At 42.6% G+C, this 19,718-nt stretch overlaps 1 protein-coding gene across 1 annotated transcript in view; it reads left to right on the top strand.

Moving 5' to 3' along the window:
* tead1b (TEA domain family member 1b) overlaps positions 1-19,718 on the top strand; it is a gene marked incomplete at its 5' end in the record, with an annotated part of 89,259 nt that overhangs the window by 16,552 nt on the left and 52,989 nt on the right. The window contains 3 exons of the mRNA XM_084337132.1: positions 6,104-6,168; positions 12,607-12,669; positions 12,762-12,824. Coding sequence (XP_084193258.1) covers positions 6,104-6,168; positions 12,607-12,669; positions 12,762-12,824 — 191 coding nt within the window. The remainder of the gene's footprint in view (positions 1-6,103; positions 6,169-12,606; positions 12,670-12,761; positions 12,825-19,718) is intronic.

Raw genomic sequence — 19,718 nt, 5'->3', positions numbered from 1 at the left:
AACGACGACAGGGACAACAGCCAATGAGACGGTGCAGTGGTTCCCAACCTTTCCTGGCAGCAAACTCCATATTGACGTCAGAATGTTCCTGTGACCCAAACATTGACCCAAGAAGATTGTGCTTTCACATTGTCCAATGTTGAAGAGGAAATGAAACACCTATTACTGTATTAACAGTATGCTATTAAATATATATATCATAGTATGCACAGTCGATCATGCTGAAAATACACAAGGCACAGTAGACCTATAAGCACCAATCCTAGTGCAGCAGAGTTCGGTTAGTAGGATCCAACCTCTCTCCAAGCTGTTTTGCTCAACACTGCCCCTGGTGGGACAGTGCTTGAACACATTGAAAGAGCTGTGTTATTCGCTAGGGAGCAGCACAGAGCAAAATAACTGTCAGACAAGGAGAGGTTAACTAAATTAAAAAAAAATCCTATATGCTGTAACATTTTAAGACCCAAAACCCATGTGTTTGTGACCTACACAATCTAAGCTCTGTGGAAATGCCTTTTTATTGACCATCCATTGCACTAGTAGTGAGTGAGTCATTTTATTTATAAAAGCCACACTGGCTACAGACCTACAGTCATGCTCCACAACTCTTAATACAGAGTAGAGGGTGGGCTCAGGTAATAGTCTTTAGGTGCAATGTTGGTCTGTCCATCGGCCTGTCCCAATATTATTGGCTGCAACCAGCAGCTCTATAGTTCGCTCTGTCAGTCTGTCGGTTGGTTCATCCACAAAAGTTTCCGCACCCTTTAGTGACCACAGCTTGTGTGTGTGTGTGTGTGTGTGTGTGTGCGTGCGTGCGTGCGCGCGTGCGTGCGTGCGCGCGCGTGCGTGTGTGTTGTGTGTGTTGTGTGTGTGTCACACACACAACACACACAACACACACGCAGTGTGTGTGTCAATCATGGTATGGTATGGTTTATTTCTTAATCCCAGAGGGGAAACATGAGCGAAACAGAGCGAATACAAATACAAAAACATGAAAGAAACAATTACATACCATACCATACCATTGATTGATTGATTGAAAACTTTATTAACAGATTGCAGAATGGGTACAATACAGTACGGCTCAATACAAACAAGTGCTAAGAGGATGCAGACCAGAAGAATACTTTCGTCTTGTTTACCTCAGGGTCCTCCATAACGTTGCATAACATTAGCTTTGTACGTTACTAGCGTTGATACATTGCTAATGTCGATAAGAGCTCGGCTAACGTACGTTGCTAACATTAACATCACTAGCTAACGTGTTGCCTTGTAGTTCGATGTATGCACATAATAGTGGTCTACTTTTGTGGGGACAGTGAAATGGACATACAGACAAACCCTGTTCACATAACATCTAAAGCAGGGGTTCCCAACCTTTTTTCCCCCAGGGACCCCCAAACATCTCTGATGAAATTCCTGGACCCCCCTCCTAATAAAATACCATAAAATACTTTTTTTTTTGTCATTTTAATACTTTTTTTTGTCATTTTAATAACAAACTGCTTATACACAGGCATATGCATCATAATTAGACCCACTATGCTTCTTTGACTTGTGCCTTCAATCAACAAATCTCATCTTGCACCATATGTATTTCAAAATGTTGGCCGATATTCAAATCCTGTATTCATCCTCTCAAATCAGGCCCTAATGGTGAACGGTTTGCATTTATGTTGAATGAAGTAAGAATCCACTGCAGTAAAAATATCCTCACCTCGAGTGGTGGTTTGTAAGGTTGACTGACATGAGAATGTCCTGCTTCAGATCCTCATTTTCGATATACTGCACATAAACGATGAGCACAGCCTTGTCTGCGACAGTTGTAGTTTCATCAAGTTGTATGGCAAATGGACCCTTTCTAAGCTTTTCTGACAGCTGCTGCTCGCAATCACTTGACATATAATAATATAAAGGGCACATGGGACATTCTAAATAAGGTAATGGGAAATAAATCAGCGTCCATAAAAATGCCTAGCCATTTCATTAGTAATAGTAAGACTATAAAAAACATGAATGAGGTGGTTAATGAATTCAACTCTTTTTTTGTGAATATGGGGCCAAATTTGGCAGATGCCATTCAAAAACACGATGAACCATTACAGGAAGGATGGAGAGGAGATAGTAAAGTACTGCAGTCTATGTTTTTAGGAAATGTCAGTGAAGCAGAAATCATGTCCATTGTATTAAAGTCAAAGAATAAGACATCCATTGACAGTGATGGGATAGATATGATTATAGTGAAGAAGACAATTGATTGTATAATCAAACCTCTCTGTTATATTTGTAATCTTTCTTTTCAGACAAGTATTTTTCCAGACAGGATGAAGGTAGCAAAAGTGATCCCACTTTACAAAGTAGGAGATAAGCACAGCTTCACTAACTATAGACCAGTGTCATTGCTCTCACAGTTCTTGAAAGTGCTTGAAAAACTGTTTTCGCATAAGTTAGATGGTTTTGTGGAAAAGAATAAACTGCTGAGCGAAAGCCAGTATGGCTTTAGGCAAAACAGATCAACAGCGACTGCCTTAATGAATATTATTGAAGAAATAACAACAGCAACAGATAAAAGGAAATTAACAATAGGGGTGTTTATTGATTTAAAAAAGGCATTTGATACCTTAGATCATAATATTCTAATTTCCAAATTACGTTCATATGGTGTGAGAGGAATGGTTCTTGAATGGTTGAGTAGTTATCTCCACAATAGGCAACAATATGTGCAGTTGGCAGATGTCAAATCTGAGCTCATGAAGATTGAATGTGGGGTACCGCAAGGTTCGGTTTTGGGGCCCAAACTCTTTCTTTTATATATTAATGATATTTGTGATGTTTCAAAACTATTACAGTTTGTCTTGTTTGCTGATGATACAAATTTTTTTTGTTCTGGAAATAATTTAAAGGAACTAGCTGAATATATTGTGTATGAAATGACAAAACTAAAGAAATGGTTTGATGTAAATAAGCTATCACTGAATCTGAAAAAAACTAAATTTATGATTTTTGGCAATCGAAAACTAGATGAAAATATAGTACTGACCATAGATGGAGCTGATATAGAGAGAGTTAATGAATTTCATTTTCTTGGTGTGATTATGGATGATAAATTAACATGGAAATCGCACATAGCACACGTTAAAAAAAAGATGTCCAAGAGTATTTTTGTTATGAATAAAGTAAAGGATGTGTTAGAGTATGAGGCAATGAGAACACTCTACTGCTCACTCATCTCACCTTATATCAGTTATTGTGTTGAAGTATGGGGGAATACTTATGGGACAAATATAAAACCATTATATATACTACAGAAGAGGGCTGTACGAATCACACATAAAGTGAGTTATCGAGAACACACAAATATATTATTTATTAAATCTAGAATAATTAAACTTGAAGACATGGTTAAGTTTCAAACAATGTTAATTATGTTTAGGGCAAGAAATAATACACTGCCAGAAAAACTACAAAATCTTTTTCATTTAGAAAGTGAGTTTAGTAGGAGAAAATATAATTTTAAACATCAGTTTGCACGTACCACACTTAAACAGATGTGTCCTTCAGTTATTGGTGTAAAGTTATGGAATTCTCTCCATAGCGAGCTTAAGGGATGTAACAGTGTTTATCAATTCAAAAAAATGTATAAAAAAAAAATATTTAGTCAGTATGAAAATCAAAATGTGATCTGAATGGTGAGATCTTTTTTTTTCTCTTCTCTTTCTTTTCTTTTTTATTCTTTATCATTATTATTATTATTTAATTTTTTCTTGTTTAACTGTGGATTGTGTTTCTTTTATAATGGTATAAATGATTATTTGTGTAAATAAGGTTATACGCCGACCATTAAGAAAATACATGTTAGTTTAGGAATAAGGGGCAGGTAATTATAAGATTTATTCTTCTTCCTGCTCCTTTTGTCCATGGAATGGCTATTTATGATTTTTTTATGAAGAAACTATGATTGTATTATTCCATGTGGCAAATAAAAACTCTGAACTGAACTGAACTGAACATCTTATCAATTCGGTCTTTCACTACATTGTTCGAGAGTGGTACTGATTTTAGTTTATCCGCCACCTGTGGGCCGCACAGTTTCTAAACCATTTTGATGCAGGCTGGTTTGATGAGCTGCTCGCCAATATTGTGCGGTTTCTTTGCTTTTGCAATTAAAAGCGAACACTCAAAGGAGGCTTCGGTAGCCTTCTGTAAATCACTGCCACCCCTGCTCCACGCTACTCTAACATCAACGGGCTTGTTCGCCTTGAGAGACTGTTCTTTCCTCCGAAAAAAGTCTGGATCCTTCCCAACGGTTTCTGGGTGCTTAGACGCCTGATGTCTCTTCAGCTTGCTGGGCTTCAGGCTCGAGTTTGCCAACTTTTCTCCACAAATCACACACTCAGGTCGTTTGTCTGGTCCCTCAGTGAAGCCCATGGTGATGTAATTTTCGCGATTGCTGTAGGTCCTAACTTTTTTTGCAGATGAGCTGCCGTCATCTCCTTTTCGTTTGTCACACATTTTCGCCTCTGCAGACGAGCCGAGAAAGTTAACTAGCGTGCTAGGCTAGCTACAGAAAGTGATACAGTCAACTGATTCGCGTTTTAGCGGCTACCCGGTAGCCTACTGTTAACGTTCAAAAATCATGTCTAGATGTTTATTTATTTATCTTTATTTTTTATTGTAGTGGAGAGACTATTCATGCTTCTGATGATAAAAATATGCTAATTAAATATTTCTCTCTAAAAAAAAAAAATCAAATCATCTGTGGTCTGGCGGACCCCCTGCGCCCCCTGGCGGACCCCCAGGGGGTCCGCGGACCCCAGGTTGGGAATCACTGATCTAAAGGACACGTAGGCCTATACACACACTAGTGTTGTCAAAAATATCGAAATATCGATACATATCGATACTGAATATTTAAAATGGTTTCGATACTCATTTCCCTAAGTATCGATATTTTCTGCAGTACCGATACCAGCTGGCTTGCTCCCGCAATTTGTTGACAGACAGACGCGCTGCCAGAGCATGCTTGCCCTTCCGCCGCCTCCTCCTCCTCAGAGACCGGCAACAGACACAAGCTGCTGCTGCAGCCTCCTCCCCCTCACAGCCGGGAGCCCTGTCTTCAGTTTGTACACAAAGCTATTATTAGCTAACGTTATCTGTCGTTCCTCCGTTAGCTTATGCTAGCTAGCTGGCCACATTTAGAATTACTTCATGGAAACGGAGTAACGTCAAGCCGAGCCCACCCACACTACACCAGTACACGCATGAACTCGACACAACTACCCCGTTTCCAACGTTAGGTCGAGCGGAGCCCATCCTACACCAGTACACGCATGAACTCGACACAACGTTACCCCGCCTCCATGAAGTGTCCAATTAGCAGCAATGTTGTTGAAAATGTAACGTTAATAAATGCTCCGAGCATAGCTCCGGAGAAATCTACCTCTCTCTCTCTCTCTCTCTCAAGTACCCTTGTTTTCGGGTCATAACTAGAAAGGTGCGCTCAGTAGACCTCAAATCTCCAGCAGCCACTCTCTCTTTCTCTCTCTCTCTCTCTCTCTCTCTCTCTCTCTCTCTCTCTCTCTCTCTCTCTCTCTCTCTCTCTCTGATCTAAAGATAAACAAAGGGTTTTAAAAGTGTTATATTTATCTTCTCTTATAGTACCAGAGAGAAGCTGAGGAGAATCAACCAGCAACAAAAGCTAAATTTGTTTAAAAAAAAAATATATATATATATATATATATATATATATATATATTATATATATATATATATATATTTTTTTTTCTTTTTTGGTATCGAAATGGTATCGAAGTATTGATACTTTTCAAGGTATCGTATCGAAGTCGAAATTCCAGTATCGTGACAACACTAACACACACACCCTTTTGCCATGCCCCGATTGTGGGAAGCATCATTGGACTCAACAGAGTTGCTTATTCATTGGAGAAGAGGAGCAAAAGGGTGTCAACAATCATACAGGCACCTGTGCAACATTTCATGACACAGTAGTTTACAAAAGAACATTCATTATTTTATAATTCATGATTATATAATAAAATTTATTTTTCTCCCCCCCCCCCCCCCCCCCCTGTTTCTGAAGGTCGCAATGAGCTGATAGCCAGATATATCAAGCTTCGTACGGGAAAGACGAGGACACGGAAGCAGGTAGGCGTGAGGGAGGAATGTCTGCATGGCATGGGACTTCACATTAATATGACTGCTGCCTTCGCTTTTGCCAGACGGACACACGTCTATTTAGACACTTATAGGACACAAACTGTATGTACTCCAGCATGCACACAGACACAGACACATACATAGACAGACAGACAGACAGACATACCCCGACTCATATGTGCACACACACACACACACACACACACACACACACACATACATAGACAGACAGACAGACAGACATACCCCGACTCATATGTGCACACACACACACACACACACACACACACACACACACACACACACACACACACACACACACACACACACACACACAAACACACACACACGCACACACACGCACACACACACACATGCACACCGAGTGCTTAATATCCAGTAAGGGCAGCAAGTGAGAGCTTCTCTTTTGTGTCACTAAATAGGCATAGCAAACTATTGTAGGCCTATAAATAATTTAGGTAGTAACACTAAAGTATGTTGCCAATTGAGATTTCCTCTTATTTTATCATGCATGTGTAAACGTAACTACGGTCTGACTTTCACCCAGAAGTCGGCGAGTGCTGCTCATCTCAAACCCTGCCCTCTTGTCTTGATCCTCCAATCACAATAGTTGTTTCACCCGGACACACTGCAACAGTTGAGTCAAGAGGCGTGGTTTGAGATAGGTCAATGGTGAACTACTTCACCTATTAACGTTATATTAATCACCAAACTACATAGCTAGCACAATGCTGTAATTAAGAAGCTCCAAGCAAGCCAACACATGCCTGTGAGCCGCCACTAGGCTCAGAGCAGCGGACTGTGAGTGAGTACTGAATTACTGAGTAAGTTGCCAGTCTATGGCCCTGTTTAGACGGAAACGCTAGCAGGTGAATCCGCAAAAATATTTTTTCGGATGTGCCTTTCGTTTATACGGAAACGGCGTTTTTACGGGGTGAAACCGCAAAAAAGTGAGACTACCTTCCAGGGTGGAATTCCTAGAAACGATAAACCTTTGCGCTATCATCTAAACCAGGGGTGCCTAACCTTTTTTGAACCAAGATCTACCTTTTAATTTACCACCTAGCCGAGAGCTACCAGCCAAAATTGTATATTGTAAGCCGTCATTTGAGGCTTTATAAAAGCAGCATAATGAACACAAATCTGTCAGTGCCGAGTCCGACCTCATCTTAAATAACAAACAGCATTGCTTGTTGTAGTTAACACTTTGATTGCCTAAGGCTAAATTCATGATATACCATAGGTTGCCAGCTCTATTTGTCTATGGAGAAGTTCCCCTTCTTTGCAGGGCTATAACTTTTTAAATTCTATTGCTAAATTGCCATTATTAGGGCCCATTCAATGTCCTATATGTATTGTTCAGGGTGTATGAACGTTAAACTTTTTCATTCACATATTCATACTAAAATATGATCTAAAGTATAAGTATGTTTTCATCTCTTTCTGCAGCTTTCTCCAGAACGTGATTTATAGCCCCAAATGCATTATATTGATGATCAAATACAGTTTGATAGCAATCGGCGCGATATAAAAAAATCCAACTGGACGGACTTCTGGAAGTTACTACCCGTCATCTGATGTTGACCGGATGGGCGAGGGGGCGTTTATAATTCCGTGGGCAGCGTTATACCATTCATCTAATGTGGGTCAAATGTTCATCATAGCAGTTAGTGTCGAACACGGAAATATTACACGCTAAAAACTCACCCCAGTCTCCGCGGGGCGTTGGGCGATCAGCGTGGGGTAGACAGTTTTCCATTATGGGATGTAGAAATATCCGGTCCATTTCCAGCTTGTATAATAGTATATACGTCCAAATCATGTTGTTTATCGAGTTATTGGCAACGGATCGCTATGTATTGTGACGAGCTAGAGTGCCGGAACCTATACCGAGTGCCCGGAAGTAATATGGGTGAACAGCACATCGTCCAAGTAACTTCCTGTTTGGCGATTGCGCCGATCGGCCACCAGATGGCGCTCTTGAACTGCTAGAGGGTTCAGTGGGGCTTTTTGGTGGGTCTCAGGCCAGCGGATGGGAAATATGAATCCGATCACAGATTTTTGAAATATTGATATCAAAGACGAGTTACGGCGTCTTCGGCAACTTGAGCATGGCGGGGAAGGACGCCTAAACACGTCTTCCGGCAGTTAAAGTGTAAGGAGAGGCAGAGTTGATTTTGCAAAAAAAAAAAAAAATGTAATAATCAAATTTTATGAATCGAGATCTACTTGAAATCAGCCCGCGATCTACCTGTCGATCGCGATCGACTGGTTGGGCACCACTGATCTAAACTGTCAAACCGCATAAAACGATGACGAAAGGGTTGTCAAGGCTCTCGTCGCGTGTACTGCTTACATCACAGGCATGCGCCAGTAGCCTAGAAGCGTAAACAAAGCATGTCTGATTCTATCCATGGCGATCACCTGAAGGCTACATTGGCAGTACTTTTAAATACACAATAATCTGTCCCGCGGCGTGACTGGACCCACTGTCTGTGAGTGACTCTGCTTTGGTCCAATCACATTCCCCACCCACAGTCTGCAAATCAGAGGCAGAGTAGGGCGGGTCTTCACAGCACGTCATGTGACATATGCGCCAATCGTGTGACAGCGGGGCTCAGTCGTCTCGAGTCGTTACAGCCTCGTCTGCACGGAGAATTCCATCCCAAAACGCTAGTCTAAACGCAAAATTAAAAGTGAGACCGCAAGACGACTTTTGCGGTTTCTGTTCAGACTCTCTCCGTCTAAACGTAGCCTATGAGATGCGCTTTGCATCTAAAATAATTCAATGAATACAAATGCAGGTACTATTGGGAGATCTTCACCACTGCATTACCTATCATCTGTGACACAGACTTCTCTGTTTATGGATTCTCTTATAGAATAGAATAGATGCAACGCGTTCTGAAATAGGTCTCCAATCTTATCACGTTGCATATTATTTGAATTAGACATTAAACATGTAGCCTATTATTATTATTATTGCGACAAATGAGAGTTAGGCTAAGCAATATTCCCGCAGGTTGGTAATTTTTTACATGTTCTCACGTTGCATATTATTTTAACTAGACATTAACCATCTAAAGCAGAATGTTGCGCCCACACGACACTAGACAGTAAATATCTTTGGAACTGTTTGGGATAAGACTCACTTTTGTATCTGAATCCGGAGATTCTCCCCTCTCTGTCAAAATTTAAAGGGTATCTCTCCGTCTGTTGGGGTGAGGTGTCTTTTCTAGAACCCAGGAGAAGAACACAGGCACAGGAGAATAGAGTGGTTTAGAATATTTAATTGGAGTATGTATGGGAAGCAATGTCCAAGGTGGTGAGAGCAGAGACAAGGATCAAGGAGTGGAGGAGGCCGGGTGTGTGTGAGGTCCATGAGGGTTCAGGCTGGTGAGGATCCGTGGTTGAGGTGTAAGCCGGAGAGGTGAGGTCCTGGACATCAGAGTACAAGAGTTAGTATAGAGCAAAAGTCAGGGAACAGGAAGAGATTGATTGAAAACTTTATTAACAGATTGCAGAATGGGTACAATACAGTACTGCTGTATGGGCCTGGGAACCTGCTGACACACAGTGGAGAGAAAAGCCGTGGCTGTAACACCGCAGGCTGAGTGGCAGTGCGCAGAAGTAAGGAAGTTTCATATATCTATGGACAATTCCTATTGTTTCTTAATAGTCCAGTGCACTCCACAGATCGGGCCGTGAGACAGACGCGTTGGTTGCGCGTAATGGTTGGTGGTACGCTATGGGATGTCCCTTACACACAGAAGCAGGGGCGTTATAACAGCCATATCTTCAACAAATAGTTGAGACCTTGAATAGCCCGGTACTTAGTTGCATGTCAACACAATTGCATGTGGTTTTTATGGGTGTCAACAGAAATTTTAGAACAAAGGCTGATGGCTGGTGATTAGCCAACAAAACCACTCATGTGATTCTAATGTAAATGTCACTCCGCCCCCGAACTCAGACGTTTGCCCCAACGCAAACTACCTTTTTTAAACAAAGGGTTTTGCTATTTAGAGATACTATAACTGTTAGCTGTTAGAGTAAATATTTTCTTAAACATTCAAAATAATATGGAAAAAAACATTTAATTCACGCAATCTGACTTCCAGACATGCGTCTGTTACTGCTGGACCAGGTCACATTTGTGTTGGTAAGCAGTAAGCACATATTAAAACATATTGCACAATTGGCTTTTATGTTTCATCGTTTGGTAATAGAATCATAGAACACTCCTGTGGCCTATCAATGAGAAGCTTTGATGCTGCTCTAGTTCCAGTATGAGGTCCACTAGTCTCTCCCTCCAGTTCAGGAAGTGGACTACTGACTCGTCTAGCAGTGATAAACAGCCCAGTGTCCACAGTGACAGTCGATCACTGTGTGTGTGAATTGATCAGTCTGCCCCAGAAAGGCCATGCAGGTTGTTTACCTGCGACAATAGAAATTCAGCGTAGGTCTAGTGAAACTATTGCAATCACTTTTAATATAAGGGGCTATTACTGAATTGCGGTGCTTTTGAAGTATTGGCACATTTGAACAAAAAAAGCCTATTAAAAATGTCATTGTTGTTTATTGGCTTGATCCTACACAGAAATATATGAGAACAATCTTACCTTTACTTGTGTTAAGATTTGAGCTTAGATAAGACATTTTCTTTCTCTTTTTTTTTATGAATACATTTTCTTTTTACTAAGGAAATCAATAGAGAAATCAGGCTCCTGCACCTATCTTTACTTTCACTTCCACTTTCATAGTGACATGAGGGGGATGGTTTATAAGACTCAGAAGTCAAGTACATATCCCATACTGTGTTTGAGTATTCTGATGGAGAGAAAAGACAAAATATTATCATGAAAACCCACTTCCAAAAGACTTAGATGAACTTTAAAAAGTGAAATCGTAATCAGAAAAGAATCTATTAAATTGTATTAGATCTATATGAATTCTCAGTGTGACTATAATTAAAGCATGCATGTTTTTGACCAAAATATGTATTTCTTGATTTAAAATATACATATATATTTGAATAATTATTTACTCAATTAAAGCAACAGCTGGACAAAAATTATATTAATGAATCAACCTCCGGCGCTCCAACGCAGCATTGGCCTTCGCCGCTCTGGCCTCAACGCGGTCTGGTGAGACACGCTTACTCAGCCTTCTCACGATACCAAAAGTGTTGCCTTGAACGCGGGGTGTTTTTTGGCAACAATGGAAAACAAATATGCAGCCACCCCGACCACCAAGAAACCAAGAATTCACTCTGCAGAAAGTCTGCATGTAAAAACAGAAAGTACACAGATGCAACAGAGCAAAGAGGCTCATGGGAAATGCATTGATAACACAGAGACAGTACCACACACTCTCATCAGAAAATGTAAATAAAGTACTAATTGACCGCAGGAAAAACATTTACATAATGTAAATCATATATTTCCGTATTGTATGAGTAATATATTTCCTATTGTATTGGCCAGCAGATGACAGAAATGCACATTGTCACTTTAATGGGTAGATATTACAAGTGTATAAGATCAATATGATAAACAAAACATTTTCACAGCCTCTTTTGTTCATATCTACCTAGGGTGCCAATACTGAATAATGGCATTAAGTGGATGGAGGATGTGCTTATACGAGAATATATCTCACGTTATTCCCATCAACCTACTCTACCCGTTGTCTCACACACACACACACACACACACACACACACACACACACACACACACACACACACACACACACACACACACACACACACACACACACACACACACGCACACACACACACACACACACACACACACACACACACACACACACACACACAAACTTGTGAGCTGCCTCGACAGCCACTTGTGTGTGATTTGCCTGATTAAAAGCAGAGAAGAAAGGAGCCCCATCCCAAATGAACACTAACCCAAACGCACCCCCTTCACGTAGAGTGAATGGATGCGCATTACCTCTCTTTAACCTACCATTGCGCCGCTGATGAATATTTCATATGAGTGCATGAGATATTTGGAGGACTATGTGAATGTCCGGGGCTAAACTTGGCCTCCGAAATGCCTTAGCCGGGCTCCCTTAAGGGTATTAGAGACTGGCCAATTCTCATTCCGTACACAGCGGATCACATCTGGGCCGTGTTAATGTGTGCTAAAGGGGCCTGCATCCTCCTTAATCAGCTCACTTAAGTGACGACAATAACAGACAGCGTAATGCTTTGGTGGCTGTAAGCTTGGTGTGTGTGGCTTGGAGACGCTTCCTATCATAGGGCTTGTCTCCCCCGACGTCTTCTCCACCAAGAGATGTGTAATCCATTTTGTACTTTTTGTTTTTTTTCTTGTTGTCGTTTTTTTCCCTCTTTCCTTTTATTTTTATTTTTTTATGGAGGTGTCTAGTCACATACAGGTCTTAGCAAGAAAGAAAGTTCGAGAAATCCAAGCGGCCATTAAGGTACGTCTGGCTTTGCCCAGTAGCAGGGGGGCTTTTCATTGCCATGGTTACAGGCTCTTCCTTTGTTTTCCTCCCCCTCCCCTACCCCGCAGGTGTCTAGTCACATTCAGGTTCTTGCCAGAAGGAAATCTCGTGAGTTTCATTCCAAGCTAAAGGTATGCGCTTTCCTGCTTCTGGGGCTTGTGGTTGCTGTGCATCTTTAACTTCCTGTTTCCCATGGCGACCGGAGTGAATGCCTGGTGCTCTGGTGCTAATTCCCCCTAACCCAGATCCTCCCCGCTTCTTATCATAGTCTGTTTAGAATCTAACCCTTCTCCCCTCCCCTCCCCTCCCCTCCCCTCCCCTCCCCTCCCCTCCCCTCCCCTCCCCTCAGTCAAATACTCACCGTCACTCCCCCCCATGCTCTCTGTTAACATCTATTTGTCGCCGAACAAGTGCCTTTGCTTTGAGGATAAACCAGAGTGTAATGACCCGTTATCTAGCTAGTTGGGGACAACACCTAATTTTGTCGTTATTGTGTTAACTATATCTATGTAGCGTAAGAGAAAGTACATGAGTTGTTTTGCTCACATTTCTGATGTGAAATCAGTGTGTGTGTGTGTGAGAGGGGTGGGGGTTTAGATCGAATTTGCCTCAATCACATGGACTCCGAGTACCAAACACCTCAAAGCAAAGGTTACTGTTCATTTGACTTGTTGTTATTTGTTGGCTATTTGGAGTCATTGGCATGTGAAAGTTTGTGTGTGTGTGTGTGTGTGTGTGTGTGTGTGTGTGTGTGTGTGTGTGTGTGTGTGTGTGTGTGTGTGTGTGTGTGTGTGTGTGTGTGTGTGTGTGTGTGTGTGTGTGTGTGTGTGTGTGTGTGTGTGTGTGTGTGTGTGTGTGTGTGTGTGTGTGTGTGTGTGTGTGTGTGTGTGTGTGTGTGTGTGGTGAAGCATGCTGGCAAGGTGCACTGGCTGCTGGGGAGTGGCTGAGAGCTGGAGGTCAGAGTTCAGCAGTCTGCATACATCTCTCTTACCAAGCAAACGTAGGCCTTATCAAAAGGGCTCGTTGGAAGGGTCTCCATGTGAAGAATAGACAGGGGTACTACACACTGTTCTTTCTTTGCCAATATAATCCAATCTCCCACCCTCCTGTTGAAAGCTCGGTGCGTTCAGAGTGGAGAGTCTAACCCGTGGCGTGAAGCTACTGGACCCAGGGAGGATGTTGAGACGGTGGGATTTATGCGAGAAAATAAAACTAAATTACCGTACTTTTCGGACTATAAGCCGCGGCTTTTTCCCCCATTTTTCGACCCTGCGGCTTATATAACGGTGCGGCTTATATGTGACTCGACGTGACCAAACCTGAAAATGTAAAAATCTAAATATTGCTTTTTTGACTGCATTGAAATGTTATTTATCTGTTCCCTTATTTGCTAAACTTAATACAACTTGTAAATGAGTTAATTCTTGTTATTTGTCCGACAGTATTGTGTCCCAATGCTAATTACATATGGTAATTAAACATTAAAACACCTGCGGCTTATAGTCCAGTGCGGCTTATATATGTACACATCATTCAATTTAGCTGCTGCGGCTTATAGTCAGGTGCGGCTTATAGTGCGAAAAGTACGGTATATAAAAAAACACGAACACACACACCAGGCATTGGTTCTCACATATCCGCAAATATATTATGTTCGATTTAATTTCAAAACCCATAATGAGACCAAAAGTAGGCAACAATCTCAATATACTTGCTCTAGGTCTCAGCCACTTACGGCCATGGGCAGGACATTAAAGGGGCACGTCACCAGATAACAATGCTGATTTATTTTGCACACAATCTCACACACGTCCAATAATGTTATTTTTTTTTTCAATTACAGCTCAATACAATTATATAGTAGCAGGTATTCCCAATTTTTCATCTACTGTACATAATGTCATGGTGCTGTAAATACCTCAACACAAGAATTCAATGTCCTCCCATCACATCACTGGTGGCCATATTCTAACTAATTTACTCTCAATAAACCGTCAAACTCAATGCAAAACAGTTTTTGGACGTGTGTGAGACAAAATAAATCAGCATTGTTTTATTTTTGGTGAAGTCCTGTTTTCAGACTCTACAGTCACCAGGCTGCTCTGTCTGGTCTGTGATGTGATGGTCGCTTTCCTTCCTCCACTTGCAGACGTATTAGTATCAGAATATCCTCCCTTTAATTATTTGACCCTATTGGTGGAATGATTGTCACTGAATATTAGGGCTGCACGATTAATCGATTTAAAATCGAAATCGCGATTTGAAATGATGCAATTATCAAATCGCAAAAAAAAAAAAAATCGCAATTTTCTTTTCTTTTAAATATTTTTTTTTTTAACCAGGAAGTCCCATTGAGATACAAGATCGGTTTGGGAGAGGGAGGTAAGGGGTTTTAGATTGTGTGTTGTGAAGTTTAGACTTCAGAGAGGGAGAGTAAAGTACAGAAAAAAGGTACCGTTGGGTACCGGTATCGATTCCCAGGTAAAAAGAAAGATTTTCAGGCTCGGTGTCCCGAACAGACCCAGCGCGTAGGCCAGATGCAAGCCGCATTTTACATTAAACCTCTGTGGGGTTGCTTAAAAAAAATCGCTAATTTAATCGCAATCGCAATATCTGTCCGAAAAATCGCAATTAGATTATTTCCCAAAATCGTGCAGCCCTACTGAATATAGATATCACAAATTCAACTTTTGTGATCTTGAAATATAGTGACGTGTACTGTATTTTTGTTAGGTGACTGTTTAAGGACTTCTATTTATAAAAAAAAATTATGTATACCATGGGGAACGACTACCTTTTGACTTTCACACTTTTCACACTTTTTTCCCTATCCACTTTCAGTAGTGTATGTGTGTGATGTGTGTGACATATTGAAAGAAAGAGGTACACACACACACACACACACACCACACACACACACACACACACACACACACACACACACACACACACACACACACACACACACACACACACACACACACACACACACACACACACACACACACACACACACACACACACACACACACACAGACAGACAGAAAGGGGCAGCCCAGCAGCCTGCTATGAATGCCTGGCCCCTCATTTATCAATGGTGCGTACGCACAGTGTGTAAACAGTGTGCACGATCATTTCTTTTTTGAATTATCTTTTTCCCCCTTCTTTTTCCGTTTTTCTCCGATCCCAATGTTAGTCGTTATGCCAATTCCCAATCTCCTTCCTGGTCGTTGCACACTCTACCCCCTACCGTCGGTCTGGGAGGGCGGAGACTATCACATGCTTCCTCCGACACATGTGTAGCCAGCCCACCGCTTCTTTTCACCTGGCAGCGCGGACTCTCACTGGGAGAGTGTAATGTGTGGAAGGTCACACTACCTCTCCCAGATCCTTCCCTTGCTGTGCAGGCGCCCCGACCGAACTTTAGGAGTCGCTGTTTACAACGACCAGGACCCACCCACGCCGGCTTCCCACCCGCTAACACTGCCAATTGTGTTAGTATGGACCATCGGCCAACCCGGAGGCACCACAGCTGGATTCGATCCCACTGGCTCTGTGGTGGTAGACAGACGCTTAATCCACTGCGCTACCCGGCCGCCTGCGTGTACGATCATTTCTAAGCAAAGTGTGGGACTTATCAACATGAACGTGTGCTTGAGATTGTGCGTATATCTACGCACAGCTCAGACCGTGCGTACATGTAGAATAAGAAAACTGCAACATGTAAAATAAGCTTTTCGTGCATTCGTTTCAACGCCGATGTGTCCGGTATGACCCGTAATTCATAATTCAAGCGTAAAGATACAAGGACAACAGTTAGATTAACGAGTTAGTTAATTAATCAAGTTAATTAGTAGTTTACTGTATAGTTTACTGTATGCAGGCTTCGCAGCGCTCCATGTCTGTGCCATATGCGTTATGTGCAAGTTACTGTTGCATATGTAGACTATGCTATTATATATAATTTATATAGGCTACCTAATACTGACAACAAAATAGATTGTATGCCTCTACAAATCATATTATACCAGGTAGCCAATCGAACTTTAAAAGAACGAAACGAAAAAAGGCATTCATATTTCAGCATGGTTATTAATGACACCAAAGCCAAACAGTGGTTAACGGTCTTTATTAGTATTTTGCGAATGGTCTTTAGGGAGTCGTTGATATCCGACATCACCGTGTAGAAGTCCGTCAGCCTGTCGCATATTTCTCCCATAACACGCGTTGTGTCTTCTTGGTTCGACAGTGCGTTAAATTAGTTGGTTAGACCTCCGTGATCAATCTCACTCTTTCAATGAAGTTTCTCATAGTTCGCTCGGCCTAGTCCATTTTTCCACATTTCATGGGGGTGTTTCATTACCATATATGGTTATATTATCGTACTTGGCCATCGCGTCCTGCTCTTTAAGCCTATCGAGATATACCTCATCTCATGTACCTATTGTACTTCATCAACGAAAAAACAAGTACACCTACACCTGCCGGGTCCCGCCCCTATGGAGGCGTAGCCTATAAGACAGTGGGCCTGGTCACCAAACACTCTTCCTCTATTTTCGTTTCCATCATAACGGATGCAGTGCACCTTATGTTAACTAGTTGTTATGAAAAGATTAGAGAAATTGCGTAATGTTGAAAGCTTACCGGAGGTTTGCTTACCCCTGGCATCTTCGAGGCATGTTTCAGCGACACGTCGGGCCTGTGTTGATGTTTCCTCGTCTGACGGCAGCAGACCAAGGGGCAGCGTACAAGGTTTGGCTATCGAGCCGGCTTGTACAAAGGTAGGCCCTGTGTCATCAGGTATCAATGTTGGTATTGGTAATGCTGTGAAGTAGGGGTGGACGGTATAAACGGTATACGGTATAAGCGGTATTAATTTGCTCTACGGTATGGATTTTGACTATACCGTGTAACCGGTAGAGCAGCTCTAAAATAGCAATGACGTCATGTAACCACAGCGCGACTATTTCAATCGCATTTGCCCCTAAAAATAGATAGAATTAGTCATAGATAATAGATATGTGCAAACTGGAAAAAGTTTTTTAGGAGGCTTCGCGCAGTGGGCATGTCAACACGCAATTGTCATTTCATAATAAACACATATCACCGCGGCGCACAGCAAGTTTCAATTTCAGTTCCTGGCATTTTTAACCAGTGGAGAAAGGTAAGATATTTCCCTATCGTTTTTCTTATATGAATTATTCTACGTTAATAAAACATACCTGGTGATCAACTACAGTTTGCTGTAAACATTACGATATGTGTGTAATGTTATGATAACGACGCGGGAGGACGGCTGCAGCAGTGGATTTGCGAATAGCATGCAGCTGCAGAGCCGCAGAGCCAGGGGCTCTTTCAGGTCTGGTCACAGGCCCGTCAAACAGCGGCCCCCCCACCCAACGGCTGAATTGCCAATGGCTGAATTGGAGTATTGCACTGTGCACTGTGCAATACTCCAATTCAGCCATTGGCAATTCAGCCGTTGGGTGGGGGGGCGCTGTTGAGCGGGCCTGTGACCAGACCTGAAAGAGCCCCTGGCTCTGCGGCTCTGCAGCTACATATGCTTCTAGCAAAATCCAGCATCCAGCCCCGCTGTTTGCAATGGGAGCAGGAGTCTCGACTCGGGACTTATTTTATTTGGAATATAATGACTTTATACACAAAAGTATCCTAGTTTTAAGTTAAAATATTATAAATCTATATGCCTTGAGGATGTCATTCTTTATATAGCCTGCCTATCAGGCAAAAAAAATTATTCTAACAGAAACACTGATACCGTGATATATACCGTTACCGTCTATGCTTCAAATTATACCGTGATATAAATTTTAGGCCATACCGTCCACCCCTACTGTGAAGTATGTTTCGGCGCCAGGGCCGGGGTGGCTTGGTGAACGTTCCACTGCAGTGGACGTTTTCCTGGCGATCCTGGAGCACGCTGCTAACGCTAATGCTACTAATGCTACTACTGCTAATGCTAATGTTGACGCTGAAATGGGTCGTTGTTCTAATAATCCCCGCCGCGGGACATTGCCGCTTTTCCCTCCTCTTGCCCGCTTCATTGATGAAGGTCATTCGGTTGCTAATATGGGGGGTTTCGCTGAGTCCTATTTACCTTTTTTATGGGTAAACGGGCTAACAACAGGGTGCAGGCCGGGTGTACCGTGGCTACGTAGCCAGGTAGCTTTGTTCCTGTGCCCCGGCGGGGATGAACGATGTCCCACCCGGCCGATGCTTGAGAGCGAATCGGCTCGGAGGGTGGTAGTATGGACGGATGAGTGGTATACTGCTGCAGGATGGTTTGTAGCGGCGGCCAGTGTTATGGCTCAGCTGGCTAGTTTCCTATCCACATTGGCGTCGGGTAGTAGGGCTATGGGTCCAGCCGACATTGTAAACATGTTGCATGTTTGTGGTGTTATAGAGATCTTGACTCAGTCGCAAGCTATAACTGTGGGGAGGATTAGGATGCTATCAACGTTTGTTGTTAGGCATGTTTGGTTGGAGCACTCTCCTCTTGGGGAAGAGGATAGGTTTTCTCTCCTCACGACTCCTTTTTCCACGGAAAGTCTTTTTGGTCGTTCTGTGGAGGCGCAGGCGGTTGTTGATCTGGGTCCTACACCGCCTCACGCTGTGCAGCCAGAGGTGGGAGCATGGTCTCGTCAAATACTGTGGCGAGATCCTCGACAGGCGGCCATGTTTCCCCCGCCAGTGGTGCCCTGGGCGGAGAGTCAACAGGGTTCCACAAGGCCGACAGCCTTGGCGGCCGAGGGATTGGCCATTTTGGGTGAATTCGGCTTGGATAAAACAAGCCGTCGTCACTTTGCCGCAAGCAGCCCGCTCCCCGTTCAATCCTCTCTCTGTTACCCACGGAAGCGGGGCTCTGATCGTTCTCCTTTGGCTGCGGGCCGCGAACCTTCTTTGAAGCGCATGCGTCCCATTCTTCACTTCTCATGGGGACAGGGGCTGACACCCAGTTGATGGCTGAGCCTGGGTCTGTCCGTGAGAATGTTGTGCTGTCGCGTGGC

This window comes from Notolepis coatsorum (assembly GCF_963971535.1).
Source record: "Notolepis coatsorum genome assembly, chromosome: 20".
Classification (NCBI taxonomy): domain Eukaryota; kingdom Metazoa; phylum Chordata; class Actinopteri; order Aulopiformes; family Paralepididae; genus Notolepis; species Notolepis coatsorum.
Note: the sequence above shows the minus strand (reverse complement) of the source record. Positions and strands in the feature narration are given on the sequence as shown.